Here is a 17,734-nt window from a genome sequence, read left to right on the forward strand (position 1 = left end):
ATTGATAATGTAAAAAACACATGCATTGTTTTTTCTTTGTTCTGGGTACTCAAATGAAGTGTGGGACCTTACTTGTGACATTTTTACCCAAGATTTTATTTCCGTTCACATTTAGAATTGTGAAGAGGAAAATAGTCTAATGAAACAAGTCGTTCCAAGTGAATTGCTTTCCGGTAGTCTATTGAATCTCTTTTATGTAGGCTATGCAGTTTTCACGGGTAAAGCATGAGTAACAGTGGTAAGGCCTGGGTTTGCCCTTAATTACCAAACACCTATCCATCACTGCTATAGGTTTAAATAGAGTCTAGGGTAAAAGATCTATACACTGTATTCTGTTCTTGAGCAGGTTAGGTACAAATAACTGACAAAACACTGGCTAAGCCATGCAGGCTTCAAATATCCAGGAAAGATTTGCCTACCCATGATATCTACATTTATGTGAAATAATCTACCTTAAAACTTTACATATCAGTGCATTGGATACTAGTAACATGTACAGTCTATACTAGCCTACATTAACCACTGTCAGTAAGATAATATATTGTTAGTTATTCTAAAATATACAGGGTTATAGGCCTTGATACTTTGGCCTGAGCTGACTTGGGTATGTCAAAATCATTACTGCATTAGCTAACAGATTTGGACCAAACAGTAGTGTGACAATGGCCAAGATTCAATGGACTATAATAATATATCTATGATGCATGCTTAAGTGGCTTATAAGTTATCTGCTTACAAAAAAAAAAAAAAAAACTAGACTTGATAAGGGCTACAACTCCATTTTAATATTGGCCCTTTTAGTGGGTTACCTTACGAAATTGTAATGATACTGTCTTCATATATTTACATGAATTCATAAGCGTGTTTTAATATCTTGATAAGTAAACAAATTACATACATCTATCATTTATTTCATATGTAACTAAAAGCTTTGAAGTAAAAAACAGAAATTGTAGAAAAATATGAAAATTTCAGAAAGCACCACACAAAGCTGATCTACCTGCATGATGGAATAGGCACAACTGGTATTTATATATTAGTTCAATACATTTCGGTTCAAGATCAGCTGTTCTCTAAAACATTATCAGGAGCATTTTAATGTAATAAAATTAAGCAAAAATAATATACATGGTTACCAATTTTTATTGCCTTACATGATACGGACTACTACCGTCAACTTCATTACAAATGATTAACCTGGTATTATCAAGAACCAAATACGTAGTTCTTAATGTATAAACGTTATTTCCCAGTTGTTCACCGTGTTTCTGCATCAAACATAGGGCTTTAACAAGAAGACTTACCGGTGTTATGAGCGTAAATACCGATTATTGTTGAATCTGATTAATCAGAAGGAAGTCAGTGAAATCTTGAGCCTAACCTTGCAGTCGGTGGCTTCACTTCCATCTTGAGCTTAGGTATAAACCGTCCTTTGTAGGCTAACCGTTATGCTTTCAATACACAAATCTACTGCTTTCACAAGGATAAAGCGCGAGAAATACCAGGTTATTGTTATTTTCTTCTTACATGGGTTACACTAGCGAGGCTATCGTAGAATTCCCCAATCTAGTCTTGTCAAGCCTTGGCTAGCCCACTATCCAAAGAATTGCATTCTTTGGACACTGGGCTAGCCTAGCCAAATGTAAGTTACCGACACACTAACCTTGGAGTTTCTCAAAAGTGAAATTTTATATAATTGCAAGTCTTGAAGGTCCTCATTCATTTTTACATGTTGCATTCCTTTTATTCAAAGCAAAACTTTCCATTCTTATTAACCTGGCGAATATGGAATGTCATCAGGGCTATAGCGCTTTTAAAGTTGCGCAAATTGTCAGTTTTGAAAGTACTAAGTATGAAAATGAGGTATAGGCGAACCTACTGATATTATTTATACTATGACATAATTTACCAACTTAAGTTAAATACGACGGAACCATGCTACGAAACCTGCCTGAGTCGATAAAACCATAGTTTCCCACACGCCGTAACCTATTTGATTACCTTAGGCTATACCCTAGGGCTACTAGTAGGCCATATATGAGTATTGTGCACCAGAGCACGATGTAATTACCATAAACCATAGAATCCGCAAGACTGAAGACTCCCAATGTTGAATGACATGCTGTAGGACTTTCCAAACGCTGTTATTGCCATAATTATAAAAAAAAATCCAGAATAACAAATGTTCACAGTACTATAGCTGTATGGTACTGTTCACCACAATACCAATGGAACCTAAGTTAAATAGTTAAAGCAGAATCATAACCGTGATATCTTTCTATTTCAAGTAACGTCGATATAAAATAATTATACCAGTTAAGGGTAGGTTAGCTTGCACAATTCCGTTTTTTGTTTTTTTATATGAAGATCAAGCCGGTTGAGTAATGTGGCACAACTTGCGTAAATCATGATTGACAAGAATGAACTACCAGTTGCATATGTATATTTGAAGGTAAGCAGAATTTATGACAGCGAGGCTCTTGCTCAGAGAACATCCTCATATCTCTCAACCAATAGAAAGTTACCAAGTTTGAAACCATAAGAAAGGGAAATCCATATCTTGTTGGAGTTCATCTGTATCATCTTGGATACACATTTGAATTTTGGTAATAAAGGCTACAAATTTGCACACTAAGTTACCACACCCTGAGGTTTCCAAAACTATTCACTGGTAACGACCAGCACAATATTTTCTGCGTTTTCCACCTTCAAGGTATTTCATCTCGGGTCAAGATTCAGACTGACGTTATCTTACCGTCTTAAGACTGAAAACTTCACTGAAAGCAATTTTCATCCTTCTGAGCGGATTGTTCTAAGGTTATCTCTTTAATTCAAATATCTTTGACAGTTTACTGGAATAACTACATTGTACACTACCTCTATGGCGTTTCACACTTTACTGCTTGTTATTTTTTCAAGAATATAAAAAAAAAGACTGGTGGCCTATAACAGTGCTGTTGAACGTTCCATGTCTGTAAAGATACACGTTCTATAACATTTTTTCAAAAGGTATGTTGGGATTTGAAAACAATTTTTTATTGAATTACTCAAGTGTATGCACTGAACTTTGAAAATACACCACTTCCATATAATTGTTGTTTGGGAAATGTGAAAGAACATACGATGAACTTACAAAATAGTCTACTCATATTCTATACATATTTCCGCAATAAAAATTTTATTCAAGTCGACACTTTGGTCTTAGAAAAAGCTGCAGTACAATGTAAATTTCTATAAGAGACATTATTTTATGCAGATGTTTTGGATTTTGAACAAACGCCGACAATTCCCTCTACCACCAACACTATGGCTGCTAAGAAATAGCCAATGAATAGGATGAAGAAAGCTGCCTGCAGTTGGATGAGGGTGATGGCACCCGGATCACTGGAAGAATCAGAATCAGCGGACTTGACTTTGTTCACCTCATCTTTTGTCCATTTCTGTACTAACCCCGCTGAGGTTAACCGGATGAGGCTACAAAGGAAAATATTCGTAAGTTAACTCTCCCTTTTGCGTGTTTGTTTCATCTGTTAATAACACTATTATTGCAGCAGTATTTTGTGATGCACACGTATACCGTGGGCCTACAGTACATACAGGGTATCGAAGAGAGTCTTGTAAGGCGCGCCATGAGCGCATGCCATTCCATAACTTTGCGGATAGAAAGTGTTCTTGGCAAAGTGATACTTGTGGAGGCCTCTCCTCTTTGCTCGGATCACTGCTCCAAGATAGGCGTTGGCGAAGACATATTTGCCGGCTATTACCTGAAAAAATTTTTTTAAAAAAGGGTAGGAACTTGTTTGGATATATATATATATATATATATATATATATATATATATATATATATATATATATATATATATATACATTAAGCCATTTCCGGACATATATTTTAAAACTTTATAAAAAATATTGTGCCGGCTTTGTCTGTCCGTCCACACTTGATTCTGTCCGCACTTTTTCTGTCCGCCCTCAGATCTTAAAAACTACTGAGGCTAGAGGGCTGCAATTGATATGTTGATCATCCACCCCCCCAATCATTAAACATACCAAAATGCAGCCCTCTAGCCTCAGGTATTTTTTTTTATTCAAGGTCAAACTTAGCCATAATCGTGCTTCCGGCAACGATACAGGATAGGCCACCACCGAGCCGTGGTTAAAGTTTCATGCTCATGCAGCATTATACCGAGACCACAGAAAGATAGATCTATTTTCGATGGCCTTGATTATACGATGTAGCGGCTGTACAGAAAACTCGATTGTGCCGAATAAACTTAGGCGTATTTTTTACTTGTATATATTCAGCATGATTTTTTCCTAATTTCACACATTCTTCGTTGACATTCGTACTAAGACAAAAAGACATAATATTCCTTCATCCACATTTCACACATTTCTTTTAATGCTTAGGTCATCACTAGATAAATCATTCTTTGATGTCTGCTTACCTTGTCGATTCCTTCATCCCAGCTGTAGACATAGCGATCCTTAGGGTCAAACACATCCCACAGTTGCTTGTAGATGCCACTTGTAGCATCCTGTTTGGAAGGAATTGCGGCGGTGAATATTTATTTCGCATGAATTAAAATGGAGATGAATGAATTATTCTGAGATTAAAAAGGGTAGATGTATGTCTTTTTTTTCTGGTTTTGTCGATACGTGACCATAGTACAAATTGTTTTTGAACCGTGTATTTCGTAATACGTCAATTTATATAAACGGCTGATTCACTGACCAGAAGATCCTGGGGACAGCGTGTTGGGCACTTTTAGCTATGTCTTTTGCAAGTGTGTCTTTTGGAGGTATGCTTTTATATGGAAATGGTAGCTGGTCTAACTATCTTCCTGGCCGTGCTTTGCATTTTTGAATATACATTTTTTGTCTATGTTATCGGTAATTAGATATTTAGCAAGTGCATGACTCTCAAATTAAAATGAACATCAGCAATTTGGTTCAGTTCCGTTAATTATAGTCTTTTTCCAATGGACAAATTTTTTTTTCTGAACTAATAGTTTTGGCGTGAACGAAAGTCCGGATTAAGGCGAAAGTATACGACGTTCCATTATTAGTTTTGTCGATAGACATCTTCAGCCAGTCCTTTCCAAAATGGGTGCCATAGTCGCATATTATGTCAGCAACAGACAACACCGAGTTTGTGACATTTTCTAGAAAATCGTGTTTATTTCACGAACTGTCATCTCTTTAGCTTCGTAATGAGAAGCATTACGAGGTTTTTCATCGAAAACGACTTTGGTTTGAATACTTAGTGCGGCATCGCTATAAACTCTGCACCTGGGGAATCATTCAGAATCAGAAACGAATATATCCCGAGCGTTATTGGGTATCAAGTCTGGTCCACGTATAGCATTTTTATTCCATAAAGACTGAGAAAGGACGGCATTGTGAAAGTTTTAATAAGAATCATAAATGATTTTAATATGAGTAAGAAACGGCAGTGAGAAAAATGTCGAAAAAAATTGTCAAGTTTAAATGCAGAGACTCATGCAGACTACAAGAAATATGGTGCACTTATAATGTTACAAGGGCAGGGTTAGTCTTATGTTTTTTTTAAACAAGCTGAATAAGTCATGCCTGACGAGAATGATGCGCAGTGGAATATTCATAAACACAGTGAATGGCCAAACTTACTCTGAATATGAACTCATTGCTAGTGCCACGGACGACAATTGGTTTGAAGCCGTCCTTGATAACAGCGTCCAGAAGGTCCGTCAAGGAGTCTATGGGCTTCTCGAAGGAGGGAACTGTCAGTACTGCCGTGAGGGTTCCCGAATAGAGCGCTGTCGAAATAAGGGAAAGTTTTTCATCCCAAGGCTAAGCTTCATGTAAACGCAAACCGAATGCATTGTCGATTTTTTATAATATAAATACTTTCAAGACTGACATTCCACTGCCTAGGTCTAGCTCATGTGTGATATCATAAGGACGGCCATACAACAACAGAAGTGACAAACATGCCTCGTGAAAGAATGGAAAATTGTTCTTCAGCGTCTCCAACCTTTACAGGAAACTATATAAAACATAACACTGATGGTGTTTTCATCACTGGGCTAGTAATCGGTTAGATCATCAACAAAGTTACCAACATGATCTTATATTTAAATCTGTTAGGTTTCCTTTTTTTTTATTTTAGTGATATGAATCCAAACAAAAATTTCTAACAACATAACTGTGTCTCTTTATGTAGTCGAATATGAGCGGACTTGCCCTACCATAGATAATGAAACAGAAGAGGTACCATCCCATGTATAAACATTTTTGGCACCAGCCCCTCAGACGCATTTCGTTGCCCTGGACAACCAGCGATCGGTAGACCGAAAAGCAGTGGTCTGATAGGGAGTACATTCGGCTCGAATCCATTTTGTTGTACGTTTTGCGTAGCCATGTCGCCAGTGTTATCAATGGCCCCGCTAGGAGCGTCGTCGCCAGTATCAACAACCAGACCTGAGATTAAAATATGAGTAGAGAAAAATACAGTTTTAGGGATCTTTCCTAAACAGTGGCCCCCAAGGGTTTTCGGGGGTCGTTATCTAAGACTAATATTACTTGGGGGTCATTATCTTCATGATATTTATAGTCTTTTGTTTATGTTTTTTACGGTAATCCCCAACGGGCTTGTGCTAAACGTGCCGCCAAGGTGGATTCCCAGTAGGGGGTTGGGGTTAGTGCCGTCAGTGCACCTCATGCGGTGCAATGTAGGCATTACTTAAGGTTCTTTGCAGCGTTCCTTCGACCCCTAGCTACAACCTCTTTCATTCCTTTTACTGTACCTCCGTTCATATTCTCTTTCTTCCGTCTTACTGTCCACCCTCTCCTAACCGTTGAGTCATAGTGCAACTGCGAGGTTTTCTTCCTGTTACACCTTTCAAAGTTTTTCACTGTCAATTTCCGTTTCAGCGCTGAATGGCCTTAGTTGCCCCAGTGCTTGGCATGTATGCCTAAAATCTATAAATCAGTCAATCAATCAATCAGTCACAAAGGTGGATACATACCGGGTTCAAACCCGTGGGGGTCAATATCTAGGAAAGATCCAGTTTTAGTTGTTAGGTTAGGGACTAGAGAGCGATGTTAAGAATTATGGTTTGTGCTGATGAAGTGAATCCCTTAAGAAATAGACTAAGCTAATGACGTCTACGTTTCGCTTGCCATAAATGCTTTATGGCACTATTTACGAAAAACATAAATTTCACCTTTCTCGCTTACTACAAAGAGTTTACTGTGCCAGCTGAATAATTTTATATATGCATATACATTTATTTATTCATATACATGTATACTATAATTTTATATATATACACACACACAATTGTTTCAGCATAGCTGAGTATTGAAGGTTTTGTATTTCATCGTCAGACAGTAATGTCATACATCTTAAGCAATACTCAAAATATAATTGTGTGTGTTTTTTTTTTTTTTTTTTTTTTTTAAGAGGTTGGACCAGATCGAGGTGGAATGGAGTGAACAATGCTTCACTGACCTGTTGAACAAGTAATCAGATTACTCAGTCTCGTTCAATAATCGTGAGAATCTGCATTATTAGACCCCCACACATACACATATATGTACACACACACACACGCACATATATACACACACATATATATAAATATACTGTATATAAATATATAAATATATATAATATATATATATATATATATATATATATATATATATATATATGTGTGTGTGTGTGTGTGTGTGTGTGTGTGTGTGTGTAGGTGCTATTTACTGTTTAACTGAACGTACATGAGAAGGGAAGAGAGTGTATACTACTGCTGTTTCCTTCTCCTGTTTATTATTATTATTATTATTATTATTATTATTATTATTATTATTATTATTATTATTATTATTATAAGCCAAGTTGCAACCCCATTCGGAAAACCAGAATTCTGCAAGAATAATTGCCCCAAAAGGGTAAGCAGCCCAGTACCGATAAGGAAGCTGAAAAGTTCAGGATAAACTGTAAATGAGAAATAACAGACAGAAAAAAGTAAGGTAAATGCCCAAGAAAGTAAAATTACTAAGACAAATGACAAATAATTATCAGGTGAGACTCAAGTTAGCTTTCCCAACAAGATAAAAAAAAAAAGCATTCGAATCAAGTTTGAACTGCCGAAGTATCTGACGATTCAACTGCAGGGTTAGGAATGTTATTCCACAATTCGGTCACAGCAGGAGTCAAGGGTTTAGAAGAGCGTTGCCTTTAGCCTCACGGACGAAAAGGAATGGCGATCAGGATTAACTGCATATCTAGTGCTACGTGGTTAAAAGTTAAGTATACCTTAGTTTAAGCAGACCACTGAGTTGATTAACAGCTCTCCTAGGGCTGGCCCGAAGGATTAGACTTATTTTACGTGGCTAAGAACCAATTGGTTACCTAGCAACGGGACCTACAGCTTATTGTGGAATCCGAACCACATTATACCGAGAAATGGATTTCTATCAGCAGAAATAAATTCCTCTAATTCTTCATTGGCCGGCCGGAGATTCGAACGCGGGCCCTGCAGAGTGCTATCCGGGAACGGTACCGACCAGTCCAACGAAGAACTTAGTGCTACGTGGTGGACGGTATAGTCTTTGAAGATATGTTTGTAAAGGGTGATCAGAATAACTACGAAATTAATTATTGTACAGCAAGTGCAATGAGCTAATTACAAGAAAAGTGTCAGATATTAATATCAAGATCAGGAGTAAGAAATGTAACAGATTACAAGGTTTTGTCCAATCATTCAACAATGCTGATTAGTCATTATGCTGTCTGTGTATCTGCACGGTACCTGGTAACTGTATTTCACGTATTTCCTGTCATTTAATTTGATTATACGAGATTTAGGCTGTCAAGCTAGGCACTGTGGCACTAACTTATCTTTACGTGTGCACATAAATGCAGTATAACAATGAAAATGGTTACGGGTTGCCCGAGAGTAAGAACGCATACTAGCATAAACCCAGCTAAGCCTGGAACAACAACAAAGATGAAAACAGTAATATTCCACTCTTGAAGGGCTGACGTAGAATATTCCTGGTGTCGTTTTCTGGACAGGTTATAATGAGTTATTCTTAAGTAGATTATTCCGCATTTTGAGTTACCTGATAGGCGAATGGTGAAAATACAGCAAAGGCTTGGTTTTTCTCGGCCGGAGCTCGAGATACCAAGGTTGTCGATTCGAGGAAATAGGGCAGAGTGAAGTCTACGACCCTCTCGCGTGCACCTGGAATGAAAGGTGGATGTAGCTTCGTACGTTTTATTGGCAAAGGTACAGTAGAGTCATTTCTATCTTCATGTAACATTCTTAATTATCTTTCAACGTCTTTTTTAGAGAAAACGAATTAAGATCCCGAACGAGGTTCGAGATATTGTCTTGAAAATTTTACTCTTTCTAACAAAACAGTGACGCAATAATGTACTAGTAAACACAGGTATTTCACGTCTACAGACTGAAATTCTGGTTCTATTGATTATCTTTTCCCCAATAAATCCGTTATTCATTGTAACTGCTCAGGCCGTTTTACCTGTAATGGTGATCTCATTAATGGCAAAGTGGGCTTGTCTTCTCTGCACCTTTCCTATCATGCCCGTAAAAGAACCGTTGGGCTGTTCCCCTCCCCACTGCCCGTCCTCCGTGATCACCAACTGGTACCTGAAGAACACGCGAATTAATATAATTGTTTCGCCTTATCTGTCTCATGTATTATTATTATTATTATTATTATTATTAAGAAATCCACAGTGGTATAATTTGTGAAGAAATCCACAGTAAAGTATATATTAGGAATATACTGTATATAAAACGAGAGCTTTCGAGACCCTGCTCGATTCTCCTTCTCAATATATATATATTTCTAATATATATATTTACACTTTTACCACTGTGGATTTCTTCGCCATTTTAGTGACTCATACTATTATTATTATTATTATTATTATTATTATTATTATTATTATTATTATTATTATTATTTTTTTGCTATTTTTTTTTTTTTTTTTTTTTTTTGCTGTTAAGTGTTCCAGGTGTTTACGACATATAATAAATAAGTACTATTTGGTAAGCTCTCTTCTCGCAGAGGCAAATCACTCACGTGAAATTCAGTTTGTTTCGCAATGTGTTGAGAACATTAAAATCAATGCCGGAATCGGGTGTCGCCGAGCCATCAGGGTTAACGACGATGCCGAAAAAGGGCGAATTGTTGATGACGGCCGAGCGCATGACCCGGCCTCCGAAGTCGCGGTAGACTTCCTTGACGGGTCTGTACAGGGGACTCCTCAGGAGATAGTTATGCTTGCTCGAGGGAGAGGTCTTCGCGGACTTCCATTTCCACCAGCCGATCTCTTCGAATCTGCGGGAGGAGAAAGTTTGACTGGGGATTCTCGTCATTCTCAAGTTCTGAGAACTGAGTAAACGCTCTTTCGGTGTTGGCATGGTGATGTGACTGAAAACAAGTAGTTAAATGAATAATGTATGAATGAAAATTAAAAACATGATAAATAAACAAATGATGAAAGCACTTTAAACCAGTTCCAATAGGGAAAAGTGATGCTGTCAGGGAAATGGTTAGGACTATAATAGAAATTTAATGAATGCCTCTCGAGAACCTTTGCATACTTACATTATCTCCGTATTTTCATATCAAAATCTAATTCTCCCCCCAAAACGAACACTTCGCACATTCCTTGGTTCTCGACAGGAACATTTCAAAGTTGAATTACCCCTGGACGGAAATTCAATGATCGCGGAAGTAAGGAATACGTGGCTGTAGGACAAAGTCTGTTACATTTCTTTTGGCTGTGGCATTTATTCAGTGATTTTATTTTTACATTGTCTTTTCTTCTCTAATATTTGGATGCTTACGGTTGTTTTAGTATGCGACATAAATTTTGGTATAAGATATTCCTAAGGTAAAGTAGGTTTGAGAGTAAACGGTTTTAGAGTATTTGTTTAAGAGTGTAAAGATTCATGTGACATAGTGACGTATATGTATATATATATATATATATATATATATATATATATATATATGTGTGTGTGTGTGTGTGTGTGTGTGTATATACATACGTATATATATATGTATGTATATATATATATATATATATATATATATATATATATATATATATATATATATATATATAAACACAAGTACCTTGACGATGCATTGATTTCTTCTTTCAGATTCCTTATAGAAACACTGACAATTCTAATTGAACTGAGGCAGGAAAAACTTACGCCACTCGGTCGTCCTTGTTGATGTATGAGATGAACAACTTGAACTTGCCTTCGGCATTCAGCGCCAGAGACATCTGGTGAGTGAAAAAGGTTATACGTTTTTGAAAACGACTGAATGTGTATACTTGCATGATTGATTATCTTGCCACCAAATAGTTTTGCTCAATAGCAAATATTGGTGGCAAAACTGGAATAATGTCGGTTTAGTTGGTGTTGTTCTGTCGTGACAAAAATGGCAGAATCCAATTTTGTATTTTGCCCCCCCCCCAAAAAAAAAAAAAATACCAGAACGTTTTTTGTGTGATAGTTTCATAGATGGGTTCATACTGTCGACATTGTAAAGGTTGAGGGTAAGTTTTTCGACCCATTCTGCGTAAAAGAAAATGTTATGAGAAGAGCAACCATTTCTAGTTAATTCTGCGAAAACTCTGAACCAAAAATGAAATTTTCAAAACTGCTAACCTTTTTGTTCTGTTTGCAAGGGAGACCGTTGCCTGCACGGCAAATATCAAATGCTCATTTCTTTATATATTCCAGTGATTAGGAGAAAATTCATAATATCTGGATATTAAAAAAACTGCAATTCATGATAGTTTATAACTGTTTTGCGTTCATTGTTTTAATGAATATAATAACGGCATCTGCAACAATAGTCGTCGCAACGCTTGTTTACATAATTACTTATCAGTCAATTGATAGAATGAAATCTCTTGGTTTATACATGATTGAAATATGAAAAATGAGTTTTTACAATGAAATCTATAAAATGAAAATAAAAAATAAAGTTGTAAAAATACATTTCATAACTCCTAGAAAATCTCTCTCTCTCTCTCTCTCTCTCTCTCTCTCTCTCTCTCTCTCTCTCTCTCTCACACACCTGTGTACCCTCCTTGATGATGTTTCCGATGTCCTGCATGACGTCATCTTCAAGGACAACGTACCAGTAGACCGTCGGCGTCTGCAGTAAGTAGTCCGTGATCTGAAAACCGGGAGATAAGTTCTTCCAGTTGATTTATTTCAATTTTTTTTTCTGATGTGGACCATAAATAATTCTGGAAATCCGGTTTTTATTAGGGTAATGAGTTATCATAATTTCCTTATTTCTAGAAGATACCTACATGTTGACTAATTGCACAGTCACGTACTTGCGTATTGTAATGTACACATACATACATACACAAACACACACACACATATATAATATATATATATATATATATATATATATATATATATATATATATATATATATATATATATATATATATATATATATATATATATATATATATATATATATATATATGTTGATGTTTCAGGGATTAGTTGCATCAGCTTGATTCACTGTACCTTCACAAAACTAATTATTGCAAGAGTCAGCGCTGTGCCCGATATCTATTTCAGAGAAAACCCGAATTTTCGGTAAAAAGTGCCCATCCAAAGTAGTCGAAATGAAACCTTAATAGTGCCGATGCAGGAATTGATCTAGATTTATATGTGGTTTCGTGTGATCTTTGCGCGCGCACCCACGCGCATGTTGGCACCTGAGAACTGGAACTGCGATTAAGCTGTGAAATTGAATTTTCATTGGAATCAACAGTTAAGAGATTTATGTTACATAGGATACCACCTCATTTTAACACAAACCACTTTTCTTAGAAGGAAGGTTTTTTAATTTCTTTTATTTATATATCTATACATTTATTACTAACCTTGTAAAGCGTATGGGTGTTTATACCATTACCTTTCTGAATATGCTGATGGTGTTTTCAGAGGAGCAATGGACGAGGATATTCCTTAAGTTGCCTGTGTGATAATTTCCTCGGATCATCTTTATCAGGGCATCCAGTTCCGAGTCGTAGTCGATGGACACTACGTCGCCGTAGCTTTGGATGATACGTACCACCGGATCTGAAATATCTGATGGAGAGAGAGAGAGAGAGAGAGAGAGAGAGAGAGAGAGAGAGAGAGAGAGAGAGAGCTGTTATCCTTCTCATTTGTTATGCAATTCATGGTTAAAGTTAACATAACTTTCCACACTTTCTTTAAGGCAAGAAACAAACACTGACACATACACAGAAAGTGGAAGATTTCTTTTGAAATGCCTTTTCATGACTCACATACACTAGAGTATATATTTATATATATATATATATATATATATATATATATATATATATATATATATATATATATATATATATGTGTGTGTGTGTGTATATATATGTATATATGTTATGTATGTATGTATATTATATATACATATCTTCATTTCCTTCTTTATTTGGATATAGGCTCAGTAGTGACAAGCGTTTCCAAAGTGTGAAAAAATTGACATGTTAAGAGGGCATTGTAGCTATTAAAATTACACACACACACACACACACACACACACACACACATATATATATATATATATATATATATATATATATATATATATATATATATATATATATATATATATATATATATATATATATATATATATATATATAGCCTTCACTTTGAGGGCTATAATTCATTCGCTTATTATCGATCTTAATCTATTCTCTTGTGAGTTGCGCGGGAGAAGGCTATTCATTTTAACCAAATGCATCATCTTGAAATGCTATTTATTTTTATCTGATTTAATCATCTTGAAATTTTTGTGACAGTGATGTACTTCAAGTTTCTCTTCTTTTCGGTCGTTTGGGGATATGATAGCGTGTATATTTAAATCATTAGGAGATTAGTGAGTACAAGAATTAATTTGAGTTTTCTTATGTCTTTACACTTAGCAAGAGTGCCAGGCTTAACTTCCTGAAGAGGTCTATGCATAAGTTTATGGAGCAGGTTTAAAGGTGAAGAGGATTTTCCTACAGGAGATTCATTCCTTGACTGTACAGTTTTTGGACGAATTCTGCGTTCTATCATATTTTTTTCTGTATATTTTATATTATAATATATATATGTATAAACATATGCGTGTGTGTATACATATATATCTTTGTTTCCGAAACCTATTGATATTTTATGCTCTGTGAATCCGTGTGCTTTCTTTTTTACACGAGCTCTTTTTAACGTTGTTCATGCAGTAATGGCGAATATATGATAACTATCTTTTACTCATATTTTTGGCTAAAAATTGTATAATCTTTATTAATGTTCCTTCCTGCTCTTTCATTCGGTCTTTAATCCTTTCCCGCCCTTGCTAAGCAAAACAATAAAGGACAAAAACAAAAAGCGGTGGTGGTGGGGAATAGAATCAAAACCCTCACTACTCACCATTAGACGTCCCATCACGAAGGAAATAGAAGTGTTTCCCCACGGCATTGTCCATCATAAATCTCACTAGGTCTAACATGTGCTCGGGTGCTTCCTGTTGTGCGCCTGGTCTCGAGCTGTTGCAGGCAGAGAAAGCTTTTTAGTGAAATTAAGCGGTGCAATCGCGTTAAAAGCAGCTTACGTATATGATATTATCCATTTGTCTTTCTGCCTGCCCGAGTTTGTGTTACAACTAATGTAATGCACATTTGAAATGTTTTAAAGTGATAGTCTCCATCTTCTTGTTGCATCAGAGGAAAGTGTGGTTATATTATCAATCGATGTCATGAGGGATTAAGTAGGCCTATGTGATTGATTTTAAAAGACATAGACGTTGCTTTTGTCTATTTGTTGGTCTGTTTCTCTATAAGGATTTGCATTACATATGTAAAAGAGATGACACAGGGGTTAAAGATGAAATTTCTTTGACGGTAAAATGTTCAAATGTTGCTGCACTCCCGTAGTGTGTGCATGTGTGTGGATATGCGCTTGTGTATATGTGTAAAATAATTTCACTAAAAGTCTAAAAGAACCTTCCTTGAAGAACAAAAATAATATGTGTGCTCTTAGAGTAGGCGGCCTTATGCCAGCATGGTCTCTTGATAACAGAAACCGTGACGGGCTACGACCCTCTGATAATCTTTAGATGACATAAGCAACATTTACTGTATGTAGCAACTCCTATCAAAATTATAATCTGTGTTCTTTTCCTATGCACTGCGTGAGTTATACTGTAGTTTTTAATCGAATTGTTCAACCCCCAGCCGTACCGTGAGTATTATTATTATTATTATTATTATTATTATTATTATTATTATTATTATTATTATTATTATTATTATTATTATTATTATTATTATTATTATTACTCAGAAGATAAACCCTTATTCATATGGAACAGGCTTACAGGGGCCATTGACTTGAAATTCAAGCTTCCAAAGAATATGGTGTTCATTTGAAAGAAGTTACAGAAGATATTAAGAAATACAGAACGAAGAAATCAGTTATTAAAAAAACAAAGATAAATGTGAATGATTTCGTCTCCATGACTATGACGAATGTAATCCAGAATATGATATTGTCACTGAAAAAATTTAAGTCTTTAAAAAGATGTTTTCGCCGTACCTTGAATTCCAGAGAAGACTCGTCCTATCGAGAACGTCGATCGAGGTCGAATTAGCCAAAAGTCTTTGGAAGTCTCGTTGACGAAGGGCCTCGTGGAAGGCGTCCTTCCCAAGGTCATGTGTCGTGGTCGGAGGAATCACATCTTTGGTCTCCCGAGTTGGAGATTCGTCGCTTGGTCTGAAGAGTGTAGCTGGAATTGAGAATTGTCATATTAGCCTAAGTGTTAGTTGTTAGGCTCAGTGCAAATGACGAAGAAAAAAAATATATATAAAAATGAGGGTATGAATACCCAAGCGAACGAGCGAAATGAGAATAGAACATTATGTAGAAAATTTGCATAGGATATTTATGAAAGTAGTGATATTTACACATTAAAAATCAGTTCAACTAGACGCAGCGCATATGATCAGACTCATAAAGCTTTCTACATCCTTAAAATATGCAGAGTAAATACTCAGGCATAAATTCTATGGTTGAAACCTCACTTTTTAAATATTCCTGAAAGAAAATTAAAGCAATGATGGGGACTCGTGAAACTCTTAGTGCATGAGATTATATCGAAAATTTACCAAGGAAGCGGAAGTGTGCTACATCTGCTACCACATTAAAAAAAAAAGACGTGGCTTTTGGCTTGATTCCCGTAGTGAGAACTGGCACAAATGGAATTAATGTTACTGAGATTTAAGAGCTTTTAAGGGGAATCAACCTAATTCGTTAGCATAGTTAATGTTTTAGTAAATATGGCATATAACAAATAGTACCTTTCATGTTGTGTTACATTGAAGGTATTATTAATATCTCATGCTTCGTCCGTTTCTTTTCTTACGTGACGGGAACTGTCAATTTCACATTTTTTGTTCCTTCACAACTACTGAATCCTATTTATCAGTTGTAGTTTTTTTATGATATCGATAAAGCCGTTATCACTATGTGCGTATCTCTTTATACATGGATTTCTTTTTTATTATGTATTTTATTAGCAAGAAACACGAACGTTAGATTGACTAACAGCTTGACACGCTACTGACGCAAATACTGAGCTGGTAATAGGCAGTCTGTGATTTTCATTTAAGATCCTTCATATAGCTTTTATAAATCAAACTTGGCTGATTGGACTAAGGTCTAGGCTTGACTTTGTGGACAACGGCATAGTGTCTGAGTCTGAGTCTTTAGAATGGAGGTGGATCGGAGGGGTGGAGGGCGTTGAGTAGAGGGAAGGCGGGGATGAATAAGAAAGTTACCTTGCATAAAAGTATTGTGTAAACAAAAGGAAAACATCCTTTGCAATGTAAGCCTTCGTATACCAACTTCTTACCAAGGGTCTGATTCACTTTTGAGGCACCCTGTCGCTGCCAGTCGCTACGTTTGAATGACCATATCCAGCAAACGCTGGCAATATATCTTTTTCTGTCACGATTTGATGACCTAAGAAACGCTTATCGCTTTCTCGTGTAGCTGTACATCCATGCATAGTGAAGATATGTTTTGGTTTAAAACGGGCAGATTTGATGGAACGCGAGCGGTCTGAAGCCAATAGTCCCTTGCAGTAGCCACTGACGCAACGAACTTGAAATATTTCTGGCAACGAGAGTCTGAATCAACACAGAGTTTTATGTGCAAATAATGGAACTGGTGTATAGACTTACCCTTGACTGAAACCACAATAAAAGTGAGTTTTTTTTTTTTTGGCGGAAAACTTCTTTGAACAAGTTATGATGTAGCGAAAGCACAAATAATAATAAACAGTACATTTTTTTTTTTAATCACAAACCAAATAGGAGCACTTGAATGACGAAGCAAGCCTGAAAATGGTAAAAAAACTCCATCACTGGTAACTTTTTAGGTGTTCTTCCTTGGCACTGTGTTTCCGCTGGATCAGACCTGTCAGCGAAGGAGAAACAGATGTTAGTACTACATTCAATATTTTGGTATTGGTCGTTACGAAAATCACCAAAGCGTACTTTAATTTATATTCCATAAATGTTTAGGGATACTAAATTTCTGTTCATTTTTTTGAGAGTTGGAATCAGGTGGCATTTTCCATTGTTTTATTT

The 17,734-nt window shown here is 36.1% G+C and overlaps 1 protein-coding gene across 1 annotated transcript; it reads right to left on the bottom strand.

Annotated features, from left to right (window-relative positions):
- Nucleotides 1–490: 490 nt before the first annotated feature.
- On the bottom strand, nucleotides 491–10,667 carry LOC136847944 (glutamate receptor ionotropic, delta-2-like). The gene is made up of 6 exons (XM_067119964.1): nucleotides 10,105–10,667; nucleotides 9,538–9,665; nucleotides 5,653–5,801; nucleotides 4,452–4,541; nucleotides 3,598–3,764; nucleotides 491–3,474 (listed from the first exon to the last, which is right to left on the bottom strand). Exons 1-6 carry the CDS (start codon nucleotides 10,443–10,445, stop codon nucleotides 3,249–3,251), a joined length of 1,101 nt encoding a protein of 366 aa, XP_066976065.1. The 5' UTR covers nucleotides 10,446–10,667; the 3' UTR covers nucleotides 491–3,248.
- Between the last annotated feature and the right edge of the window lie 7,067 nt (nucleotides 10,668–17,734).

Source organism: Macrobrachium rosenbergii, chromosome 18 (genome assembly GCF_040412425.1).
Source record: "Macrobrachium rosenbergii isolate ZJJX-2024 chromosome 18, ASM4041242v1, whole genome shotgun sequence".
Lineage (NCBI taxonomy): Eukaryota > Metazoa > Arthropoda > Malacostraca > Decapoda > Palaemonidae > Macrobrachium > Macrobrachium rosenbergii.